A 24,267-nucleotide genomic window follows, 5' to 3' on the forward strand; every position below is an offset into this window, starting at 1 on the left:
CCGGGGCTGAGCGCGAGCGGCGGGAGCTGCCGCTGCCACCGGGGCTGAGCGCGAGCCGCGGCACCGCGAGGGCGCTGCTGCAATGGTGCCCCGAGCCGCCCGAGCAGCCGCCCTTGGGAGCAGCGCTGCCTCCTCCTAGCGCTGCCCTGCGCCTGGCGAGCGGCTCGCGGCTGCCCCCGAGGCGCCTGCGGGGCTCGCGGGCTGCTCCGCATCCTTCTCCACCCTCCTGCGCGCTCCGCGGTGCGGGGCGGCAGCGGCTGAGGCCGAGGAAGGGACTTCGGCGGCGCCCCGGGCAGAGCGGCAGCCTCGCCAGCCATGGCTCAAGCAGCGAAACAGCTGAAGAAAATCAAAGACATCGAGGCTCAGGCTCTGCAGGAGCAGAAGGAGAAGGAAGAATCCAACCGCAAGCGCAGGAACCGCTCTCGGGACCGGAAGAAAAAGGTAAGCGGCATCAGGGCAGGCATCCGTGCATCCCAGTTCCCGTGCATCCTTACACCCAGAGCCCCTGTGCATCCTTGCATCCAGATTCCCGTGCATCCTTACAAGCAGATTCCCGTGCATCCTTACAACCAGATTCCTGCGTATCCTGGTATCCAGCTCCCTTTGCCTGGCAGGGAGTGGGAAGGGGGGCAATGCCCTGTGCAGGTCTCTGTGCTTCGTTCTGCCGGGCAAGGGATGTGCCTTTGAGGGGCAGAAACCAGCTCTTTGCCCGGCTTGGGAAAGGGGGAGAAGGAGGAGGATGAAGTGGGGAGGAAGGCAGAGGTTCCCCAGGGCAGCTGTGGAGTCTCGCTCAAGCCTTTAATAACCTGCTGGGAACAGATTTCCTTGCCAGGATAAAATCTCTGGCTTCTCTTGAGCAGGGTGTTTTTCTCATCATGGAGTCTAGGGATGTATGTGCTGTCCCAGAACACCGGGAGTGGGGATTTCATCCCTTTTCTTGCTCGCTTTGCTTGGCTTTGGGGGAAAAAACCCTCCGTGTATGTGTGTGTGGGTGCCCACAAGGTGCCTGTGGCTCCGGGCATGGAAGGTGCTAGAGAGGGCATCCTATTGCCTGGGATGGACCCGAGCGGCGCTCGCAGCGGGGACGCGCCGTGGCACAAGGCAGGAAGCTGCAAAAGCACCGAATAAACCCAGAAGAGGGTCTGGTTTTCCTGGGAGGGTCTTTATAGCCATGGGCAAAGGAGATAGAGATAACGTGCTGCTGGGKTTAGCTTGGAGTTGATCTTTAGCTGCCCCTTCTGCAGCAGTGAAGCTGCCCAAGCACTTTATCCTGCCGGTCTCCTTGTTAGCATCCCCCGGATGCTGGCAAATGCATCTGAATTTATTTTTCCTTTATTATATTTTGTGCTACAGCAGCTGCGGGGGGTCCACATGGGCTAGTCCGGGTGCACTGAAAACGGTGGGTGCCCGGCTCCTGTCCCTCACTTTGCAATGCAGGCAGGCAGGCTCTCTGGGGCAGAAACCGTGAATTTGGTTAATCCGGCACGTCCGGATCTCGATTTACGGCCAGTCCCGCTGTGCGCCACTGCAATGCACTTTGCGTTGATGCCGGAGGAGCAGCGCGTGATCCAAGGGGATGCTCCCCTGAAGCAGAGATGAAGGAAGGAGACAACATCCCCGGAATGAGTTTATTCCCATCCTGTGCAAGCTGATGTTATGCCCTGGAGCAGGAGTTTTGCATCCTTTAGCATTTCTGGTTGTTTTGGTGTGGTTTTATGTGCCTCCTTGCTGCTCTGTGCACCAGCACTGAATCCTGCAGTCCCTTTTGCCCAGTTATACCCGAAGGCAACGAGTCCTGCTRCTTAATCCTGCGCTGCCCCCAAACCTTTCCTTGGGGCCAGGATTATATTTGTTGCTTTTTTTTTTTTCAGTTTCCATGGCAATTCCTCGGGTTTTGTGTGGCGAAAATGAAGCAAGCACCTTGTCCTTGTCCCTGTTGTGTCCCTGTCACTTGTGTCCCCAGCACAGGGTTGGTCCATGCACACAATCCTGTCACTCCTCCTGTGCTCCCATCGCATCCGAAGCAGACAATGAGAGCTCAGGGGTGATTTCCCGGGATGCGTGTCCAGATTATAAGGTATAACAGGGTAGGTTGGTGGCAGATGYGACAGAGCAAGCAGACTATGAATTCGGTAATACAAGTTCCCTGCTGCTGGAGAACTTGCCAAGCGGCAGCTAGGAGGGCTCCTCACTCCACATCTATAGGTGTTCTTGCATCTCCCCTCCACTGTGTCGGGAGGGATGCTTCGGAGAGGGGAGACGAGCAGAATCCAGGCAGGGTTGGAGAAGAGGAGAGGCGGAGCGGGGCTTTGCTGCTGGGCAGGAACTCCCGAGGAGGAAGTTTTCCGGATGGAAGGATAGGATGGAGCAAGCAGAGCTGAGAGACTGTTTCTATTCTTCAGTGTGAAATTTCTTAAGGAACAACAGTGAATAAAAGTGGCATTGGCTTTCAGAAGAAAGCCCAATTTGAGGTGAGCAGGGAGACAGGCTGGATCCCAGATGGCCATCAAGGGTGCTCTTTTTTTTTTCTTTTTTTTTTGCATAAAAACCCTTCTTCTGCCTTAGAGAGAATGAGCTTTGGCCCAAGAGCCACCGGCTCAGGCGGGCAGAGGAGCGGCGACGCGTCCGAGGCGCGGGGAATCGCCGGCGGCCGCACGGAGTGACTGGGCTCAACTGGGACCAGCCGGGAGCTCCGCYGCTCTCCGGTGAGAATCCCCAGGCCAAGCTCCGGCTCCGGGCGAAATGCGGACAGGTCCATGAGAACCACGCGAGCAGCGCGGAGACGAGGAGAGGCGGCCAAGGCTACGGCTGTGCTCGCCTTTGCAAGGGCCGTCACCAAGCGGGCACCTTCGGAGGTGCCACAGCAGAGCACTGGGCACAAGAGCAAAGGGTTTCAGCAGCCCTGGGCTGCAGAGAGCTCAGAGCAGCCCYGGATGAGCCAGAATTCCTGCTGCCCGGTTTCAGCTTGGCTCGGCCCCAGGGTGGAGCGGGCAGCACTGCGGATGCTGGAGCAGCGGAGCCAGGAGGTTTTCCTGGCTGCTCTCGCTGCCTCGGACTTGGATCTTCAAGTTGGTTCTGGCTGTGCCCACAAAAGAGCAGGGAATTGGAGTCCTCAGCGGCTCGGGAAGAGCAGGGAGGGGAAGCTCAGTGGGAGACTCATGGGGGTCAGCAGTCCCATTAGCTGGTCCTGCACGGAGGAGCACCTGGGAGGAGAAGCTGAGCAGGGAAAAGGGCTGTGGAGTTGCCAGAACCACATGGAGACCCACACAGGGTCTGCAGACCCCTTCCGTGGAAGTGGATGATGCCAGAGCTCAGTGGCAGGGAAAAGGGACAYGGAGCAAAGGCTTGGAGACTCAGCAACCCTGCAGTTACATGGGCTTGCAAAAAGCCTTTTCCAAACCAAAGGACTATCTTAAGGCTTTTTCCCCCCATGGTTTCTGCGTGCATTGGACTCAAGGCAGYAGTTTGCTGTTGCATCTGCTGGGCTGCAAACACCCTGCTCGCAGGGCAGGTCTGGCTTTGCAGGCACAAGCGCGCTGCAGCCGGGGCCCCTGGCACCCTCGGTGCTCCCTGCTGCCCAGGAGCAGCTCTGCGGGGACCCAAGGTGACCGTGACCCCCTCGGGCTCCGCCAAGGTTGTCAGGGACACAAGTCCCAGCAGGATCTGGGGGGGGTGACGTCAGCCGGCTGCACCCTGGGGAGATTCAGGCCTCCGTCTCAGAGCAGATTAATAAATACGGAGCAGGCCTGTGGCCCGTGCAGGAAGGGAGATGGCACCGGCATCTGGCTGCTCTCCGTGCTCCTTCGCACCGGGGCGTGCAAGGATGCTGGTGCCAGGCTGCCGAATTACCCAGGCAGCGGTGCCCAGGGTGCTCCGAGTGACCCCGGCAGATACYGGGAGCCTGGAGCGGCCCCGGGAGCATTGGAAACCTCGTGGTGTGTGGAAAGGGGAGGACAGGGGCCGGTCCCCCCGGCGCGGCTGCGTCTTGGCTGCGGGGAGCGGGCTGGGGCGCTGCAGCAGAGACCCGCGCGCGGCAGCCGACATCAAAGGGAAGCGGCTTTGGAGAGCGCTAAAATTAGCAGTTGAGTCTGAATTCTGCTCATTTGGCTTAATTGTCTAAGTGTGTCAAGGTTCTTCCTAAACGTGCCTGCAGCATCGCYGGGAGCGGCGGCCGGGGGGCTGCAGGGGTGTCCAGCTCCCCCGTCCTGCTCCAATCTCCGCACCCAGGCCTCGAAACGCCCTCCGGAGCCCCCTCCAAATCCCCATCCGAACCGCGTCACGCTCCGAGCCCCAGGGCTGCCGACAGCAGCAGAATCCAATCTGCCYGGCGGTCCGCGCGGCGAATTCTGCTGAGTAGCCGCAACGCGGAGCGGGAGCCGCGCGGTTCCAGGCGGGAGCAGGGGGGCCGCGCTAAAGCCGGGCGGGAGAAATCCCTGCAACGCGGCAGGTAGCCACCCGGGTGGCTCCTGGGCGGCGAGGCTGAGAATGCAGCAGCAGGACAGCGCTGGGAAAACAGATGAGGTTTCTATATTTATCCCGAGAGGAGCGGAGAGGGAAGGAGGGCGCGTGCAGGCGCGGCTGCGTGGCCAGGTCACCGCCGAGCCTCCCGGTTAAGGAAAACGGCGCTGCGGGAGGAGAGGAAGTGGAAGCCAGGGCTGTGGTTGTGTCCCGCAAGGTGATGTCGGGGCATCGCGGGGCTTGCAGGAGGTGTCCRTGGGCCTCTTGCTTGGGAAACGCCGGGAAGCCGGAGGTGATGCCTTGGGCCTCCAAGGGTGTTATATAAACTGTGTTAGGTCTATGATGTGTGATGTTCCCTTTGAAGGAACTAGGAGTAACTGCACCTATTGCAGCTGCTTGACCAGATATCCCAGGTTTYCAGATACCTTTGGGGAAACTCGTGGGGCCTTCGGGGTGTGTTCAGCCCCAGCACGATGCCCTGCTCGGAACAACCGGGACTGGGTGGTTGTGGCACAGAATCCAGACTAGGATGACCATTGGGAAACCACGCTGTGAATGGCTCCATGCAGACCCCCTTCCAGCCCCGTCCCGTGTCACCTGCCCCCTTCACGGCGGCAGCGCGGATCCCTGCCCTCCGCGTGTCCTTAAAACGTCCAACATCCGTGTCCTTAAAGAGGGTTTTTCCTCCTCCTCCATTTGTCTTGTAGATGGAAGTGCTCAAGCTGACAGGGACCATGGCAGGAGGGGGTGATGCTTCAGCTCTCATTAAGGAGAACTTCTCTAATTGGCTTTTGATATCAGGTTTTCTCTCCGTGTGCCTTGGGGAGGTTATGGATCTGCTTCCCAGCTTTCCTTTCCACAAATTCCCTTCCGTGGTCGGGGTCTTTGGCACAGGAGTATTTCAGGTTTAGAGGCCTGAGCCTCACCTGGCACCCGGTATCTGCCGCCCTTCAATGCTGAGGGGCCATGTGGGCCAAAAAAAGCCGTTTTTGGTGCCTGGGAACTCATCCCTGTCCATGATGAGACCCACGGTAACGCACAGCCAACGGTGGCAGCACCTCCAAAGGCTGCAGGGGGAAGGCAGGGAGAAATTAGTCCTCTTGAATTACCAAAAATATGAAGAACTTGAGGAAACTACAAGCGGGACTGATCACTGGGGTTCCCTTCTCTCTTTCGCTTCTTTTCCCGGAGCTCGCAGCCTGTTTGTYGTTTGGAGCCTCCTCCTGCTCCTGCGGTGACGGGGATGCGTCACGGAGCCATCTCCTGTTTCGGAACCATTTAGCGCAGGGGACACTTTTCCTATTCATTCCTTATGGATAACCCAGCTCGGCCGGCGAAGCTCTCGGACCTAGGGGAGAGCAAAGAGGGACCACTTTGGGGTCGCCTCTTGCTCCCCAGGTGTGATTTGCTGCCTCCGAAGCCGCTGCCCAGCGCGATGCCCTGCAACATGGAGCTGGATGTTGGGTTGGGAGCAAGAGCGTTGGTCCCACCACCGGCAAGCAYGAGGTCTCCAGCGTCTATAGCAGGGAAGGGCGACCCAGAAACCACGAGCTCCCACTCGCTCCTGGGTCACGGCATGTCCTGGAAGGCTGGGGGAAACCAAGGGGCCAGCAACCCATCCGTGTCCCTCTATCCCAACACTCCCAGGTGGGAATGGACGGGGATCTCCCAGCTCCCAGACTGGGAAAGGCTGCACGGGGCCTCTTGGCTTTGCAGGGACCTCCGGTTCCCAGGTTAGGAGGATCCATGAAGGTCGGGGTTGCGGTTCCTCCTTCTCCCATGGCCCTGGGCATCTCCTGTTGGCTCCTGGCCGACGGGTCAGTGGGGCTCTGTCCTCGCTCCTCTCCTCAGCCTCGCGCTAAGCAGTGCCAGCGTTTCTGGGACTCTGCTTCCCTCATCCCGAGGCATCTTATGTAATTCAATTAAACCTTTGGAAAAGCTACTATGAGATGAAATCATCCCGAACGCCGCGCGGCGAGAGCAAGGGCTGTGGGCATACGACAGAAATGTGCACGTCTCTTCTGAATCATTCATTAATTATCTTGTGCTGGAACTCACGGGGTTGAAGATTGCAAGTGGATTTGGGTTTTTTTTAATTTTTTTTCTGCCAAACTGGTTTGCAAAATATTGCAGGAATCGGAGAAAGGGGCAAGCTGCTTAATTGAGTGGGATCCAGTGCAGGGGCCGGGTTCTTAAGCGAAGTTTATGTTGTGTCTTCTGGGGTGCTTGAGAAATCAATCAATCAGTRGCGACAGGGGGTGGATGTGCCTGCAGGGAGGCGTTTGGCTCAGCGAGGTGACGGGAAATGCGCGGGTGTCTTGGCGCGCGAGGGCTCGGGCGCTGCTGGGAGCAGCGGGAACGCGGCTCGCTCCCCAGACCTCCGCGCACGAACTTCTCCTCCCCGGAGCTTCGGATCCGGCCGTTAGGAAGAGCAAAGGCTGCGGGACGGCGGAGCGGGCGGCGCGTTCTCCGGGCCGCCCCCCTGCCCGCTCCGGCGCCGGAGGCGGCAGCGGAGCAGACGGCTCGGTGGCCGCGCGGCGCCAGGCGGCAGCGCGCGCCCATCTGCTGGCGCAGGATGCCCGTCTGCGCCGCAGCGCCGGCGGCTCCGCGGCCCCGGCGGCTCCGCGGGCTTCTCCGCTGCAGCGGGGCCGCGGCGGGATCGATGCGCCGGATCGATGGAGCGCAGGCCCCGGGGAGCCTTGTGCCTCCCGGGCTGGCAGCTGCCTGGGCACAGGAGGAACTTGCACCGTAAGCAGGAACTGAGCAATGCCCTTGGCCCCTGTGGAGAGCACCGTGCCAAACCCTGACTTACCTGCTTTTTTCCCCTGATTTGGGATTTTTTGGCAATTCCAGCTAAGCTAGGGGATACTGTTTGCCCTCAGGATTGGCCGATCCATCTGTTTTCCTACAGGTCATCATCCGTGTCATGCTGCCGGCTGCTGTTTTTCCTGAGTGCTTTGGGTAGATGTACTTATTAAACTGGCACTTTTTTTTCCCCCCACTCTCTCCTCTCCATAAAGGAGTTGGGGGAAGCAGGAAGAGAGCACGGGCTGGAAAATCCATGCACGGAAAGCCCTGCCCCTCTCCGCACCATTGCACAGCTCCCCTTCCCTCAGGAAGCTGAGGAGCAGATGCCCAAGGGCGCAGGGATCTCACGCGCTGTCCCCATCCCGCCTCTCCMGTCGTGTGCCACCACTGCCCGTTACTCAGCCCCGGGCAGCAGCACAAGTGCCAAGGCGGGTAAATAATTCAGCGGCTGCTGCCCAGCAGCGTTTTGCAGCGCCGCGAACCYGCACGCCTCCGGGGAAGGGAAAGGAGCAGCCGGGGATGGAGTGGCAGCCGGGAGCGGAGCCGCCGGCGCCGGGGATCCCGTCTCTGGTTACGCGGAGATAACAGCGCAGAAGAAGGYGCCGCGCATTCCTCGGCGGCCACATCAGCCGCAGGCCTCTTCCCGAGGCTCCCGGGGAAAGGTCAGGGGCGGAACTCTGTGGCTTGGAGGGGACAAAACTCTTTGTGGCTGGGGAAGGCGTTTTCCTCGCCGGCCTCCTCCTCTTCCTCGCCGCTGACAAGCGGCGTCGCTCTGCCTACAGCGGCGGGGGGGGCTCGTGGTTTGGGGGTGCTCAGCCCTTTCCCACAGCCACTCTGTGATTTCTTCCCCATGTGTCCGACAGCTCTTCTATCACCCAACAGCAGGGAGATGGGGAGCCCTGCTGGCAAAGCTGCCCCGGCGCCCCTCGGGGTGCCAGCGGGTTCCGCTGTTTTGCACCCTGTCTTGGCTCCTTCCTTGAGAATTTCCTTGAAACCCCGTCCTCCCCGGTAAGCTCTGCCTTAGCTCTGCATTGGCTTTAGTGGGGCCAGCACCACACCAGCCTGTGGCCTCTAAAGCGACGTTCCCAGATGCCGGGAGGGAGAAGCCAGGCTGGAAAATGCTTGGGAACAGCCCAGGAACTTCAGCTCTCGAGGGGTTTTAGTGGACATGTAAAGAGCTCTTGGGTTTTAGAGCTCCTCATTCTTCGCAGCTCCGTGCGTTAACCAGAGCTCTGCTGGGCTCCGGGTTCTCGAGCACCCTGGGGTCACCGCTGGGTGCCACCGTCCCCGCGGCTCTGCTCCCTGGTTCCCTCRCTTGGGCACAGTGCAGCTTGGGGCTGGCAGGCTGAACATCCAAGGGAYCCCAGGAATTGCGCTGGACAAGGGGGAGGCGTTTACCTTAGGCCGAGGTAAGGATTCCCCTTTGCTCTAACGCTGGCACTTGCTCAGTTATTCAAAAACACCCCGACGTCATGCAAGGCATTTTTTTTTTTCCTTTCTCAACAGGCTGTCCTGGTCTCCTTTTTTATTATTATTTTTTTTCCTTTTTCCGCCTCCCAGCCGGTACCGGCTTTGGCAGTGGCGGGCTGGGCTGTTTTGTAGGAATTCCTATGAGCAATTGGTGTGACTCCTCGCGTGTCTTTCAGAGAGGGCATGCGCCAGCCACTGTGGACCCCTTGCCTTCTTGCTGCAAGCAAGGATCTCCCGAAGGGCTGCTGGAGCAGGAGTCTGCTGCGCAGGTAGAAGGGGGGAAAGGGGCGCGTTCCTTGCATTGCTGGCCCCGCAAAGGGCCCGGAGCTGCTGCCACTAGCCCCTATTTGCCATTTGGGTCCCTCCTGAGGGTCCCCAAGCTTCGGGACAGCGCGCTGGTCTCGCTCGGAGCAAGGGGCAGCGGTGRTGCCCGGCGCCAGCTCCCGGTGCGGCACCCGCCGGCGCCGCGTCCYGCCGCCCCGTGGGCTCCCCGTCCGGCGGGCGCCCGCAATCAGCGGCGCCCAGGCGGGCGCGTCCCCGCTGCGCCCGGCGATAGGGCTCGGGCCGCCGCTGATAAGGCGCCGCGGCGGCCGGCGGCGGCACTCGGCGYGCCCGGCCGCCGCCTGCAGCCATGGCCTGTGTGCGCTGCGCGCGGGTGAGTACGCGRGGCGCGGGGACGCGCGCGAGCCCGCCGAGGCGGGCAGCAGCTCCTTCCAAGCCCGCGCTGCATTTGCAGCGGCACGCAGGGCACCAGGATGGCTCTGCTGCCCGGGTAGTCCCTGGGGACCCGGCAAAGTCACGTTCGGGGCAGCGTCCCCGCGCTGCAGCGCTCCTCTCTGTCCTTCTCCGCACTGCTTTGCTGGGAGACGGGAGGCGCCTCCCAGCACGGCGCGTGTCTTGGCTCTGTTCTAATGGTAAGTGCTGGTTTTTGAGCTGCCGTGTCTGTTTTTGCCCAGCGAAGCGCTGGGCCAGGTGTCCGGAACGGCGTTTCCTCCTGGGCACGGTGCCGCCCCAGCTCCGCGGAGCAGCGGGTGCCTCCGCTCGCGCTTGCGTGTCCCTGCCAAGGAGAAGCGGGCAGGAATATGTTGCTCCAGGGGCCGTTTTCTCTTGGAATGCTCTCTTCCCTGCATGGCTTCTGGAGGATGCAAGCCCCGCGCTGGCCGGGCCGACCGCCGCTACCCCGTGGGTCCAAGCCATGTGGCAAGCAGAGCCCTGTGGACTAGCCCTTAAGCCGAAGCCGAGGATGAGGCAGGCTGCAAAACTTAGGAGCAAGCCTAAAAACGAGGAGGACGCTTCCTCCGCCGGGGAACAGGCCGGGCTCTGGCAGCATTTTGGGACTCGCAGGGCTCTGCTTTTCCCTCCCGCAKTGCAACCCGCTTGAGCGCTCCCGAGCATCCCGGCCCACCGAGCTGCGCTGTGATCCAGGGAACAAAGCGCATTAGGGAACGGGGAGATGAGATCAGGCAGTCACCTATGGGCTGCAGCGCTCTGCGAGCCTCTCCGGCTGCAAGAAGAGGTTGGGTGTCTGAGCGCCAGGCTCGGGCGAATTGTCTTCAGCAGCAGCCGCTATACTTGCGGGTGAGGTTAAAAATAGCTTTTCTTTTTATTTTTTCAGGATGTGCAGGGAGCAGAGGCTCCTGCTCACATCAAAGGCGCGCGGCAGCTCCCCGCTGCGCGTGCCGGGCCCCGCTGCAGGACACGGGGACACCGCTAGCAGGACACGAACGTGCTCAGTGCCCCCCACCCAGTGCTGTCACCACCAGTGACATCCCAGGGCCACCCCTCTTGTTGACAAAAATCGGGGTTCCTCCAAGCTAGGGACCCAGTGTTATGTAACGGTGAAGGCTGCTGCATGAGAAAGGCTCCGGAGAGGCGGCTGCGCTTGGAAACCTGCCCTCTTCTTCGCTACTTGCGAAGCGCCCGAGACGCCGCCGGCCCCGCAAGCCGAGCGCCCCGTGCTCTCCTCGCCGCTGCCTTCGCTTCCGCGAGCCCTGTTAAGCCAGAGCCGTCCCCGCATCATTTAGGCCAGGCACGAGGACAGCGACCGCGCCGCGTCCGCGTGTTGGCATTCTCCCTTTGATCCCACAAGCTTTCCCGAGGCTGCTGCTCTCCCTTTCATGTGCGCTCCCTCGCCCCTGCTCGTCCGCCCGCCTGCCCCGGGCCTTGCTGCGTGGGCACGCGGGCTTTGCCGAGTCCCTCTTCGCCCCAGCAGGCAGGATCCTGCCGCAGGGCTTTATTCCCTGCGTCAGGGACCGCTGGGAGGGTGGAATTTTTGTGCCTGCAGAGAGGGGAAGGAACTCGGGCAAGGCAAACGCGCTGCGACTTTTGTTTCTGGGCATTTTGACTCGAAACGCTGCTTTGGTGCCCCCGGTGTCCCCCGATGGGGACATATCTGACTGCTTTTGAGCTTGGCAGCCGGCACATTTCCAGGGCTGACGTATTCTTCCCATGATAAAGGGTGCAGATTACTACCTGCTGCTCTGGCAATGCGATGGCTGCAAGGTTTGCATGAGCTCCGGCTCCYGAGAAGTCCCTGGGATCTGGTCGGGATCTTTGCATGCAGCCCGGGCGGGATGCCCGGAGCAGCACGCGGCGTCGCGGCCGTGCCCGTTGCTGGGCTCTGCTGCTGGACGCTGTCCCTTTGCAGCCCCACGCTGCCCTCCCGTGCGCTCCGGGGRCTGTTTGCACATCCCGGCCCGCAGGGTGCCGGGGCCAGCCGGGTTTCTGCTGCATCACAGGGAGACCATGGCCCGCTCTGCATCCCGTTCGGCTTGGCAGCGGAGCAGGCTCCAACTCCCCGGCCGTGGCAATGACTCCAGTTCGGTTCTTCCCATGGTTTTACAGTCATGGGCAGCCACCCGTGTGCCCAGCCTTGCAGAGGAGATGCCCACACTCGTCTCCCTGCATCCCTCCCCTCCGGGATGCAGGGAGACGAGTGTGGGCATCTCCTCTGCAAGGAGGGATGCATCCTCAGGGATGCAGAAAGCGCCATGAGGCTGCCCCGGGTGTCCGAGCTCTTTTTTTTTTTCCGCTTGGGAATCATCAACATCCAGCGTTTGGCGGCACGTGCGGAACGGCTCCGCGGGGACCGATAAACACGCCTGCCTGTCATAGCAGCCTTATCCTTATCCTTCCTGCCTTATCAGCCCCGCGCAGAGGGGGCTCCTCCCTGGGTGGGGGCGCGAGCAGGACCCTGAGCATGGCCAGGAGACAAGCAGAGCATTGCCGAGCTGCCGAGACCCATCCGGGGCTCTCCTCCTKGCAGAAATCTCCCTTTAGACGTTGCTTTGGGTGCCGGCACCATGCAAGGGGCTCCACCAGGTCCTCCTGGTTTATTATGGCACGAGCAGGGCTGCGAGAGCAGCAGGGCACCTGCGGCCAGGGCACCCCAAACCAGGGCAAGGAGGGAGACGAGGGAAGATCTAGATTGTCAGGAGACAAGGCGGGCAGTTTCCTGGAAGAAAAGGAAGGGAAGGAGACGAGAAGCACAGCCTGACGTGCCCTCSTATGGTTTTTGCTTTAGAAAGGCTTGAAGCACTTTGCAAATGGCAAATCGGGGGCTTTTCCCTGTGGGAATTGCTGGGAMCAGCATCCTGCCACCTCACGGCACCTGCGCGCGCCAGGCAGCACTTGCGCAAACAAGGGCAAGAAGGGCAGTTTGCCTTCTCCCCTGGGAATCGCTCCTTCCCGGGGAACATTGCTCGGGAGGCGAAGGAGAAGGGGAGCGCGGCGCGCGGCGCAGGCAGGGCTGCATCCCCTGCATCTGGAGCGGCTGCTGCCCATGTGCGTTTGTGTGTGTGTGTGTGTGTGAGCACCCAGGGGTGCACGGGGGGTGCCGGGCTCTGCGCTCCAGGCCGCGCGCGTTGTGCCGCCCCTCCGCCGCGCATACCCGCGGTGCGGCGGGCGCCTCCGTGTCCCGCTGCTGCAGCTTCCTTCGGGCCGAGCCGAGGAGGCTCCCGGCTCCAAAGGGGGTCCCCGCGGCTGCTCCCGCGGCCGGGCTGGCGGTGGCTGCCGTCGGCCGGGCTTGGCGAGCGCTTTCCTCGGCTTCGGCCGTGTGAGCCCGTCTCCTCCGGCTGCCCGCGCGGGCTGAGCGCTCCGAGCAGCCCCGACCCCGGGGACCCGAAGGGCGCCCGAGGCACCCAACGCTCTCCACGCTCGCACGGGTCCCCAAACCTGGCGGACCGGGGGGCACGCGGGTTACCCGATGGGGTCCGCGGGGCAGCTCCCCTCCGCTCTTCCCAAGCGGGCACCTGCCTTCCCGGGTGGCTCCCTGCACTTGGCAGCCGTCATCTGCTTTCCGGAGGTGGCTGCGTATTAAATATCCCGCCTGACACAGTAATGGAGAGAAAATGAAGAAATTCCATTAGCGGCTGGCGATCCCTCCAGGGTCTGCGCCGGGGCGAGGAGAGGGAGCCTGTATTTTTAGCCAGAATGCAATGCAATGTACTGGCGCTCTCAAAGCCGGGGAGTAGATAACCAAGGAGGGGCAGAGGGGACGGCGGGCTCAGGTTTCAGCTGAAGTGCCGGACTATGGCAGCACGAAAGGGCAGGTCCGGTCCAGACGTGGCTGTGAGTATACCAGGCACTTCTCGGGGCCCCAAGAGACCTCCCCTTGCTTTTCCGCTTGCTTTCTGCCCGTGGTCTCGGCTGCTGGGCGCGCTGGGGCTTCGGGAGCCCCTTTGCCGCCGGAGCCCCGTAGAGCCGGATCCGTCGGCTCCTCGGTGGGGCCGGGAGCAGCCGCTGGGCTGCGCTTGGCGCTCCTGTGGTGGAGCTGCGGCGCCCACCCGGGATGCAGAGCTCCGGCCTTGGGCAAGCGCCGCGCGTCGCGGCACCAGCCCGGAGCCCCGCGGGAGCCCCCCGCGCCCGCAGAGCCCGCCGGGCACCGGGGGCTCTTCCCGGGGCTCTGCCAGGAGAGGCGGGAGCAGGAGGGCTGGGCCGCGGGGCGCAGGCGGAGGGGAGCGGGACCCGCGTCCTGCAGCCACGGCCCCGTGTGAGCGAGCGTGGCCGCAGACAGGGGCAGGAGGGGCCGCACGGCGCCCGCCCGCTCCGCGGCCCTGCGGCTTGCAGCCCCTTGTCTGGGAGCCGGCAGCCCGGCACRGGCACACGAGAGGGCTTCTCATGCTCCGGTGGGGTCTCGCTGCTGTCTGGGGATGCTCCCGCCGCGGCGTGACGTCCCGCAGGGCCCGGGGACACAGCCTGGTGGCGCATTGCGTTGCCTCRGGGCTGTCCCTGTGCTCGCAGCCCCGCGAGAGGCATCCGGGGGCCAGCTGGGCTCTGCCTCCGCAGGCCCTGCAGAACCGGGGATTCGAATCCTCTGCCGCAGCAGCGAGAGGAGCAGCTGCATCTCCCCATGGGGTTAACCACAAATGTGAAGCCATCCGGTGCTCCCTGGCTGGGCTCTAGCTGGGAGACCACGAGAAGGAGCATCCCTCCAGGTCCCCTTTCAGCCCCTGGAGATGCAGGGCGGGTGGGAGCCTTGGAGGGAGCAGCAGGTTCCCGCTGGGGCTGAACGAGGCGGCTCTGAGTCTCACACTTTTTCCTCTGTTTTCCCCCCAAAAGGCCGATGCTGCAACCAGTTTTCTGCGAGCTGCCAGATCCGGGAACCTGGACAAAGCTCTGGACCACCTCAGGAATGGGGTAGATATTAACACCTGCAACCAGGTAGGTGAAGCCCATGGGGGCTCCTCTCTAGTCCTGGTGCATCCGGGCCAGCCTGTGGCTCCTCCGGCCACCGCATCCCTCCTTGTGCCCTGGTGCTGCAGAGCGGGTGGCAGCGCAGGGAGCAGCACGGGGCCTCGCACGCGGCAGGATTCGTTGTGGGGGTTATTCCCTCGTCGTGCGGCGGTTTTGCTGCAGCTGGGCCGGGTCGGAGGTGTWCGCGGGGCACAAAGCTGCGCTCAACCGTCCCGGGCTCGTTCCTAGCGCTGCAGCGGCTGGGGCAGGTCCTGCAGGCAGGTTCTGCCTGGCAACGTCTCCATCCCCTTCCCAGGCGGCGGGGCCGTGCCCGTGCTGAGCTTTGCAAGCCTCTGGGGCACTTTGCAGCTTGAGCTGTGCCCCCTGGGGCACGCGAAGGGCTTTGGAGAAAGATCAAGAGATGCCGAGCGTTCTCTCCTCGCTGTGTTGTCTGAATTATTAATGTGTGTTATCAGCACGGATGGAATCATAGAGGCTCCTACCATCAGATTATGCGGGGTTTAAGACAGAGGGGTCCTGCAGGGAATAAAAGCAGAGACTTTTCAGTTTCATAGTCCTTTAAGGATGAGGTTCTGGCTCCTGTGTGCGGGACGGAGGCTCGAGCCCCGTGGCCATGTGCGTTTAAGTGTGGTTGGCAAAGAGGAGAAGCCCAACGATGCGCTGGGCTGCAGGACTGCACCGGACCCAGCACCGACCACAGCGCCCGCTTGCACCAAGCGGCCTCAGAAGCAGGCGGGATCTCCCAGGTTGTCACCCTTTATTTTGGAATGAAGAGCTGYTCTTGCCCGGAGCTGGTGATGGCATTGGACACCCTGGCGGGTGTTCAATCTTCTCTCACACATGTCCTTGCACGGGTTCCTGCCATCCTGCAGTGGTTAGATGGCACTTTGGGGTTTCCATCTGAGGAATATCAGACCTGTGGGAAAGGTCCAACCTCACATGTCCTGTATAGAATAAAGAGGGATATATGTGGTCAGACCTATCCCACAGGCCCTGTATTCTTGCACAAATGCAGAGACCTTGACATGCCATCTGATCTTCATCCTGCCGAGTTCATCCTTATCATTGCTGGCACCTGCATCCTCATCCTCGCCCACCTCCCACATTCCCGCTCCCATCTCACCCAGAGCCCCATCGCTTGTGTCTTCCGTGGGGCTGAGTTTCTTGCACGGGCAGCCAGAAACCGGGAGTTTTGGGAGGTGTTTGCAGCAYTGAGGGAGGGCAATGCAGCACCGTGGAAATGAGGGCACGTCCTGGGGACGTGTTGGGTCAGATGAGCTGTCAAGCCCAAGGAAACATCCAAAACAGCTTGCAATGTTCCTGAAGCAGAAAGATGACAGGAAACAGTCTTCTGCGAACGCTGCGCTTGTGCTGCCATCAAATAACCATTCCGTGCAGGTCTGCGGGATGCAAGAGGTTATTTAGGGATCTTTTTTATAGAAGGACATATGAGAGGCAGGTAGAAAGCGTTTTTTCCAGTGTGAGAGGCCACTCTTGAAGCTGTTTGAGGTGCTGCAGGAGTCCCCTTGAGCTCTTGCTGCCCCCCTGCCCATAGGCAGGTGGGATGGAAGCATCTCCGCGACCTGCCGGGCACTGCAGCAACAGGGACAGATGGTTGGGAGGTTGGGTCTTGACAGGACGGGCAGCTCCGTGCTGCGTCACAGAGCTCCACAGGGCTGAGCGAGCTGAGCACATCCACCCGGRAGAAGTGAGACACGCGGGAAGTGTCCCGTGGGGGCGGAAAAGTGTCACTCGAAATTGCCCGTGAGGGTTTAACCTCTTCTCCAACACGCGTGCCAGCCTGCTCCATGCCTCTGGGTGGGGAAGGGCTTCCCATCAACAGCAGGGGAGAAGCTGTCCCTGCTGTGCTCACTGGGGATGCTGGCAGGTCCAATCCGCSCTCGGAGTTCAGGAAAAGGAGGGCTAGGCTGGGGCGCATGTGGGAACGGCCCCGGGACGCCCCTCGCTGCAGTGAAATGGGAAATGGGAAGGTTTGGAGGTGTGCGGCTCCGCTGCCTCCCCTCCCTGTGCCTTGGATTTGCCGAGCGGCACTRATAGGCAGCTGTTGACGAGGAGAGGACTGACGATCCCAGGAAAGCCGCTTCTGCCAAGACAGGAGCCGGAGGGGCCCGGGAGCATCCCGGGGAGCAGGGGCCGGGTCCCGAAGCGGGTTGCAGCGATGCCTGTCCCCAGGGAGCAGCCGCGTGCTCTGCGCGCGGGAGGATCCTCTCCCGCAGGCAGCCCGAACGCGCTGCCGGCCGCAGCACGTGGCTCACGCCGCGTTCCCGCTGCCGCTCCCTGCAGAACGGGCTCAACGCGCTGCACCTGGCCTCCAAGGAGGGCCACGTGAAGATGGTGACGGAGCTGCTGCACAAGGAGATCGTGCTGGAGACGACGACCAAGGTGAGGAGGAGGGAGGCTCGCGCCCTTGCTCGCCGCCCCGCCGCGTGCACCAGCRGTAGCTGGTGAACTGCACTGCAAGCTGCTGCACATGCTGGTGGCCCAGAGATAATCAATAGTTGTCACCCTGCATCGGCGCAGGCTCGGCGCGGGCTGCACGGAGGTGCGGGGCGGGTGCACGGGCAGCGCCCGCGCTGTCTGCAGGGAGCCGCGCGTGGGACGGAGCCCGGCTGGCCCTGCTGCAGAGCCGCTTCCCTGGCCCCCAAGGCCAGCGTCGCAGGAGCCCCTGGCTCTGCTTGCCAGACCGCTTTGCATGGCCAGCAAACGGCGCTGGAGGCTCCCTGCGCCGTGGCCTCCATGGCTCTGCTTGMACCAGCGCCCATCCTTCCTCGGCATCATGTGCTGCTTCCCGGTGTCTTTCAGAAGGGGAATACAGCCTTGCACATCGCTGCCCTGGCTGGACAGGAGAAAGTGGTCCAGGAGCTGGTGAACTATGGGGCCAACGTCAAYGCACAGTCTCAGGTAGGGGCGTCCGGGCTGCTTCTCCCTGATCCTCTTTGGGTTCTTGGAAGAGCGCGAGCGAGTGTGAGCAAGCGGAGGAGGGAAGGATGCGGAGAGGAGTGGGGTTCCTCGGCTGCTTGTGTCGACACGGCGGCTCTGTGTTTGCAGAAAGGCTTCACCCCCCTCTACATGGCGGCGCAGGAAAACCACCTGGAAGTCGTCAAGTTCCTGCTGGAAAACGGAGCCAACCAGAACGTGGCAACGGAGGTGAGGCCCGGGGAGGACCCCGGAGCGCGGCGCTCGCCGGCCTCGCTCCCCTCACCGCCTCTCTCCCACGCAGGACGGCTTCACGCCGCTGGCCGTGGCTCTGCAGCAGGGCCACGAGAACGTGGTGGCTCACCTCATCAACTACGGCACCAAGGGCAAGGTGCGCCTGCCCGCGCTGCACATCGCGGCCCGCAACGACGACACCCGCACGGCCGCCGTGCTGCTGCAGAACGACCCCAACGCCGACGTCCTCTCCAAGGTGGCACCCCCGGGGGGAAGAGCCGCTCGCGGGGCCACTTTGGCCGCCTTGGCGTGTGTCTGGCTAGTCTGATGCCTCCCGCTCTCCCCCAGACCGGGTTTACCCCGCTGCACATCGCAGCCCACTATGAGAACCTCAACGTGGCCCAGCTGCTGCTGAACCGCGGAGCGAGCGTCAACTTCACGCCGCAGGTGAGTGCAAGGCCACGGCGGCCACCGCGCGGGCAGCGGGGAAGGGGCGACGAGGCGGGACCCTGCGGAAAGCGCTGGCACGACGACTTGCCCGGAGCGGCCAGCGGGGATAGACGGGGCAAGGGAAGGGGCTGCTCCCTCTCTCACACGGTCCTTCCTCCCGCCAGAACGGCATCACGCCCCTGCACATCGCCTCCCGCCGCGGGAACATCATCATGGTGCGGCTGCTGCTGGACCGCGGGGCCCACATCGAGACGAGGACCAAGGTGAGGGCAGCTCCGCGCRCGGCAAGTCCCGGGGGGACGAAGCGGGTGGTTGAAGGAGACTGCTTGGTGTGTGCGGAGATGGGGGGTACACRGCTGCTGGGTCCCAGGGCAGACTCCCCATCATGTCCATAGGGAGCCCTGCCCTCAGTCCCCCYCACCGCGGTGCTCATGCAGCCCACAGTGACCCCTCCGCTCCCGCCTGTCCCCCCAGGACGAGCTGACTCCCCTCCACTGCGCAGCCCGCAACGGCCACGTGCGCATCGCGGAGATCCTGCTGGACCACGGCGCTCCCATCCAAGCCAAAACCAAGGTGCCTGGCCCTTGGCGTCAGGTCCCGGCGGGGCGACGAGCTCGGCGCAGCCGCCCCGCGCGCCTGACGCCGCGCTCGCCGCCCGCAGAACGGCCTGTCGCCCATGCACATGGCAGCGCAGGGCGACCACGTGGACTGCGTGCGCCTGCTCCTRCAGTACGACGCCGAGATCGACGACATCACCCTGGACCACCTCACGCCGCTGCACGTGGCCGCGCACTGCGGGCACCACCGCGTGGCCAAGCTGCTGCTGGAGAAGGGCGCCAAGCCCAACTCGCGGGCGCTGGTGAGCCAAGGCGGGCGGGACGGGGCCGCGGGGAGCAGGGCGAGGTGCTCCCAGGGGCATCGCTCCCTCACCCGCTCCGTCCCTCCCGCTGCAGAACGGCTTCACGCCCCTGCATATTGCCTGCAAGAAGAAGCACACGCGGGTGATGGAGCTGCTGCTGAAAATGGGGGCCTCCATCGACGCCGTCACGGAGGTCAGTGGGGCGGCGACTCCCTCTTGTCCCCTGCCACCTCCTGTGCGGAGCCTGGTGACCATGCAGCACCCTCCTGCTTGGAGCTGAGAGCTTCTTAGAGCCCCCAGTGCTCCCCTCAAGTGCCCTGCAGGGCTGCTGGGGGGGCTGTGCACCAGGGCCTCAGCTTTCCTTGCTCTCGGGTCCTCTCTCCTGCGCAGTCCGGCCTGACGCCGCTGCACGTGGCCGCCTTCATGGGACACCTGCCCATCGTCAAGACGCTGCTGCAGCGCGGAGCGTCTCCCAACGTGTCCAACGTGGTGAGTCCAACCCTGGCTGGGCTGCGGGGGCTCCTCGTGCCCCTGAGTGCCAGAGTCTCTGGTCTCCTGGGCGTTCCTTGGGGGAGCTCCTGTGGGACAGCAGGCAGGGGCCGTGACAAGGTGGGGACAAGGTACCGCCACCCGTGGGGACCAGAGGAATGAAGGCAGGAAGGCATCTCCTCTGCAGCGGCCTCATGGCTTTGTTCTTCCCTTGGTGCAGAAGGTGGAGACCCCCCTACACATGGCGGCCCGAGCAGGGCACACGGACGTGGCAAAGTACCTGCTGCAGAACCAAGCCAAAGTCAACGCCAAGGCTAAGGTAGGTGCAGAGAGCGCGGGAGCTGCTTCCCTTGCTCCTTCCACCCTGCCTGCCGGGAACAGGACCGGAGCTCCCTGTCCCGACGCTGGTTCGGGATCCACCAACCCCGTCCCGCTTTCCTGCCAGGATGACCAGACCCCTCTGCACTGTGCGGCGCGCATCGGCCACACCAGCATGGTGAAGCTCCTGCTGGAGAGCGGCGCCAACCCCGACCTGGCCACGACGGCCGGCCACACGCCCCTGCACATCGCCGCCAGGGAGGGCCACGTGGACACCGTGCTGGCCCTGCTCGAGAAAGGAGCCTCGCAGACCTGCATGACCAAGGTAGCCCCATGCGGCCCGCGACGCTTTTCATCACAGAGTCACAGAATGCCTAAGGTTGGAAGGGACCTCAGAGGTCATCTAGTGCAATCCCCTGCACACGCAGGGGCACCCAGAGCACGGGGCACAGGGCTGCGKCCAAGCGGGTTTGAAACATCTCCAGAGAAGGAGACTCCACAAGCTCTCTGGGCAGCCTGTGCCAGGGCTCTGGCACCCTCACTGTTATTTAAATGTTTCCTTAAGCTCCTGTGGAACTTTTGGTGCCTCAGCTTGTGGCTGGTTCCTCTAGTCCTGTCGCTGGCCACCACTGAAAAGAGGCCGCCCCCCTCCTCCTCACTGCCTCCCTTGAGGTATCTACAGACACTGATCACGTCCCCCCTCAGCCTCATCTTCTCCAGGCTGAACAGGCCCAGCTCCCTCAGCCTTTGCTCACAGGGCACATGTTCCAGGCCCCTGATCATCCTCATACCCTGCGCTGGACTCTCTCCAGCAGCTCCACATCCCTCTTGTCCTGGACAGCCCAGAACAGGACACAGGCTCCAGATGTGGCCTCACCAGGGCTGTGAACAGGGGGATGATATGTCCCGTGTCCCCGTGTGGCGCCACCCGGACATGGGGCTGCGCGCTTGTGGCGTCTTCCCGTCGGCCCCGTGCCCCCTGTGACGGGGCTCCCTTTCTCCCTAGAAAGGATTTACCCCTCTGCACGTTGCAGCCAAGTACGGGAAGGTGGACGTGGCGGAGCTGCTCCTGGCGCAGGATGCCCAGCCCAACGCGGCGGGGAAGGTGAGCGCTGCTCCCGCGGGAAAAGCGGGATGGCGACAGCCCCTGCCTCACTCCTCTCTGCTCTCGCCCCTTCCCAGAACGGCCTGACGCCCCTGCACGTGGCCGTGCACCACAACAACCTGGAGATCGTCAAGCTGCTGCTTCCCAAGGGCAGCTCCCCGCACAGCCCGGCCTGGGTGAGGCTGCAGGGGACATCGCTGGGAGCCACGGGGATGGGTCCTCCCTCTGCGTCGGCACCGCTCGCGACGTGTTTTGGGCGCCAACCTGGTCTGGGGAGGCAGGACGGCACCTTCCGCCTTGCTGGAGGGTGCRGAGCCCTGCGCGACGGCTCCTCTCGCCTTGCAGAACGGCTACACCCCGCTGCACATCGCGGCCAAGCAGAACCAGATGGAGGTGGCCAGCAGCTTGTTGCAATACGGAGCTTCTGCCAACGCCGAGTCCCTGCAGGGAGTCACCCCCCTGCACCTGGCTTCCCAGGAGGGGCACGCGGACATGGTGGCACTGCTCTTCTCCAAGCAGGCCAACGGCAACCTGGGCAACAAGGTAAACGGCACTTCTCCAGGACACCCTAGGAGAAGGGCACAATGGTGGCATTGCCACCAAGCCTGTGCCTTCCTCTTTCTGCAGAGTGGCCTGACTCCCCTCCACCTCGTGGCCCAAGAGGGCCACGTACCCGTTGCTGACGTTCTGGTGAAACACGGAGTCACAGTGGATGCCACAACCAGGGTGAGCTGGAGGGCTGGCCCTGACCCAGGGTGCAAACGTATGAAGGAATCACGTGTGGGGCTCCCTCCAAGAGCAGCCCTGCTCTTCTTTCCCTCTGTGCGAGGGTGTTCCCTCGCTCGGGCATTCCTTCCCATCCTGTCTGCACCACGGGGATGTTCCTTGTCCGCATCATGGGGATGTTCCTTGTCCACACCATGGGAATATTCCTTGTCCGCACCACGGGGATGTTCCTTGTCCGCTCCCCGTGGCGTTGGCTACGGCGTGTCTTCCACCCTTGGGCTACAGCGTGTGCCCATGGCACCACACACCAAGCTGGGGTGGCAGAAAGCACGGACGACTTCCCTTCTCTTCCAGATGGGCTACACCCCGCTRCACGTGGCCAGCCACTACGGGAACATCAAGCTGGTGAAGTTCTTGCTGCAGCACCAGGCTGACGTCAATGCCAAGACAAAGGTATGGAGGTGGCTCCGAGGACCTTTGTGCAGCACCTCAAGGGTGATGGGGATGGCTCAGGCTCCCCTGCTCCTTTGCTCTGGGCCCTTCGGTCTCTGTGCTCGGGAGCATCCCGGCCTGGGGGCCTTCATGGGGTAGCAGGAAGCCCTGGAGGTGCCAGCAGCCCCCTGTGTCCCCCCTGCAGCTGGGCTACACCCCGCTGCACCAAGCGGCGCAGCAGGGCCACACCGACATCGTGACGCTGCTGCTGAAGCACGGTGCATCTCCCAACGAGATGAGCACGGTGAGTAGCGCCCTCGCTGGCGCCAGGRCGGGCTCGGAGGCCCTCGCGACACCGCTGCAGCCGTCCCGTGTCCCGTCTCCTTGCACAGAATGGCACCACCCCTCTGGCCATTGCAAAGCGCCTCGGCTACATTTCAGTCACTGATGTGCTGAAGATCGTCACGGAGGAAACGGGCATCCCGGTGAGTCCCTGGAGGGATCCCTGGAGCCAGGAGAACACGGCCGTGCTCCAGTGCGGGACACTGGACTCATCTGAAGCCGGTGCCCACAGGCCTGGGCATCTGGGCTTGCTCTGACTCCCCTCTGCTTTTGCAGCCAGTCGGTGACAAACATCGCATGAGCTTCCCGGAGACGGTGGACGAGATCCTGGACGTGTCAGAGGATGAAGGTGAGGGCTGGGAACTGGGGCGCACCAGGCTGGCTGGGGGAGCTGGGTGGCCCTGTGCGGTCAAGAGCCCACGACCCTCTCGGTGGCACCTCCTGGCCTGTAACCTTTCCCGGCACCGTGCAAGAGAGCCGTGTCCGCAGCTCCGTGCGGGTGCCGTGCACCGGCCGTGCCCGCCCGCGCCCGGAGCCCGCCGGCAGCACCTCACCGTTGCCTCTTCTTACTTTGCAGGCACTGCTCATGTCACTCTAATGGGTATGAAACGTGTGTCCCCACAAGCCTAGCTCCACGGCCCATCTCACCCCCACGGCCACTAACCCATCCGCACGCCGCCTCCATCCGCCGCGCTGTGCCGAGGGGACCGCCGCGCCGCGGCGCCGGCCCTGCCCGCCCGTGTCTGTGCTGCTCGCTGTGATGTGACTGCATGAATGGGACTGTCCCTCCGTGTCCCCTGCCCGCCCCCGGCTCCGTCCCTGGCTCTGCCGAGCGCTGGTGCCGCTCCACGGGCGCCCTCAGCCCTCCTGGGTGCCCATGAAGCCGAGTGCTGGGGGGGGTCTCCGTGCTGCCCACCACCCTGGTGCCAGCTCCTTGCTTTGGGCAGCGCTGGCAAAGCCGAGGACGAAGTCGGGAAAGCTCCCAGGGCTCGGTGGAGTAGAGGAGGAAGCAACCGGCTCCATCCCGGAGTGGGGGGACCGGTGCTCCCCGTGCTCCTGCCCTTGGCCTCTGAGTGCACCTCTTGCTTGCAGAGGAGGAGCTGCTCGCCCCCAAGACCAAGACAGACGAGGTCAGGGAGCAGGAGGGCAAGAGGGAGATGCTGGAGCTGGTGACCGAGACCACCCTGGAGCAAACGTACGAGGCCCTGCCTGGCAGCGAGGGGGGATGGCGCCAGGAAGGAGCCCGAGATCCAGGATCCCTGGATTTCAGCTCGCTGCCGGGTCCCCAGGGGATTGTAAAGGGGGGTGTCTGAGGGCCCCTCTCTTGAGTGAGCGGCACTGTCCTCTCTGTGCAGGGTGGAGTCTCCAGCCATCCCGCCGGTGCCTCCTGAAACGGTGGTGACCAGAGCGGAGGAGCCGGAGCAGAGGGGGCCGGCGGAGGCGGAGGGCGAGCAAGCGAGCCTGCTGCAGGCGCCCTCGGCGTCCCCACAGGAGGTGAGCCCCGCGCGCGGCCCCGCTCCGGGGGAGCACGGCGCCATGCCACGAGCTCCGCACCCCATGCCATGCCGCGAGCTCCGCACACCGTGCCGTGCCCTGAGCTCTGCATACCGTGCCATGCCGCGAGCTCTGCACACCGTGCCATGCAGTGAGCTCCGCACGCCGTGCCATGCAGTGAGCTCCGCACGCCGTGCTGCGAGCTCCGCACGCCGTGCCATGCCGCGAGCTCCGCACACCGTGCCGTGCCCTGAGCTCCGCACACCGTGCCGTGCCCTGAGCTCTGCACACTGTGCCATGCAGTGAGCTCCGCACGCCATGCCATGTTGTGAGCTCTGCACGCCGTGCCGCGAGCTCCGCACGCCGTGCCGTGCCACGAGCTCCGCATGCCGTGCCATGCTGCGAGCTCCACACACTGTGCCATGCAGTGAGCTCTGCACGCCGTGCCATG

General features: G+C 63.3%; 1 protein-coding gene across 1 annotated transcript in view; it reads left to right on the forward strand.

The window, feature by feature from the left end:
- Nucleotides 1-237: 237 nt before the first annotated feature.
- Nucleotides 238-24,267, forward strand: part of ANK1 (ankyrin 1) — a 34,391-nt gene continuing 10,361 nt past the window's right edge. The window contains exons 1-26 of the mRNA XM_026046980.1: nucleotides 238-441; nucleotides 8,913-9,005; nucleotides 14,296-14,397; nucleotides 16,735-16,833; nucleotides 17,254-17,352; nucleotides 17,500-17,598; nucleotides 17,672-17,857; nucleotides 17,950-18,048; nucleotides 18,216-18,314; nucleotides 18,526-18,624; nucleotides 18,713-18,910; nucleotides 19,005-19,103; nucleotides 19,301-19,399; nucleotides 19,620-19,718; nucleotides 19,845-20,042; nucleotides 20,724-20,822; nucleotides 20,900-20,998; nucleotides 21,168-21,365; nucleotides 21,450-21,548; nucleotides 21,903-22,001; nucleotides 22,186-22,284; nucleotides 22,373-22,465; nucleotides 22,599-22,671; nucleotides 22,900-22,923; nucleotides 23,415-23,517; nucleotides 23,678-23,816. Coding sequence (XP_025902765.1) covers nucleotides 316-441; nucleotides 8,913-9,005; nucleotides 14,296-14,397; nucleotides 16,735-16,833; nucleotides 17,254-17,352; nucleotides 17,500-17,598; nucleotides 17,672-17,857; nucleotides 17,950-18,048; nucleotides 18,216-18,314; nucleotides 18,526-18,624; nucleotides 18,713-18,910; nucleotides 19,005-19,103; nucleotides 19,301-19,399; nucleotides 19,620-19,718; nucleotides 19,845-20,042; nucleotides 20,724-20,822; nucleotides 20,900-20,998; nucleotides 21,168-21,365; nucleotides 21,450-21,548; nucleotides 21,903-22,001; nucleotides 22,186-22,284; nucleotides 22,373-22,465; nucleotides 22,599-22,671; nucleotides 22,900-22,923; nucleotides 23,415-23,517; nucleotides 23,678-23,816 — 2,919 coding nt within the window. The 5' untranslated portion in view covers nucleotides 238-315. The remainder of the gene's footprint in view (nucleotides 442-8,912; nucleotides 9,006-14,295; nucleotides 14,398-16,734; nucleotides 16,834-17,253; nucleotides 17,353-17,499; nucleotides 17,599-17,671; nucleotides 17,858-17,949; nucleotides 18,049-18,215; nucleotides 18,315-18,525; nucleotides 18,625-18,712; nucleotides 18,911-19,004; nucleotides 19,104-19,300; nucleotides 19,400-19,619; nucleotides 19,719-19,844; nucleotides 20,043-20,723; nucleotides 20,823-20,899; nucleotides 20,999-21,167; nucleotides 21,366-21,449; nucleotides 21,549-21,902; nucleotides 22,002-22,185; nucleotides 22,285-22,372; nucleotides 22,466-22,598; nucleotides 22,672-22,899; nucleotides 22,924-23,414; nucleotides 23,518-23,677; nucleotides 23,817-24,267) is intronic.

The sequence above is a fragment of the Nothoprocta perdicaria genome, unplaced genomic scaffold, assembly GCF_003342845.1.
Source record: "Nothoprocta perdicaria isolate Ctin4 unplaced genomic scaffold, notPer1 scaffold_466, whole genome shotgun sequence".
In the NCBI taxonomy this organism is placed as follows: Eukaryota; Metazoa; Chordata; class Aves; order Tinamiformes; family Tinamidae; genus Nothoprocta; species Nothoprocta perdicaria.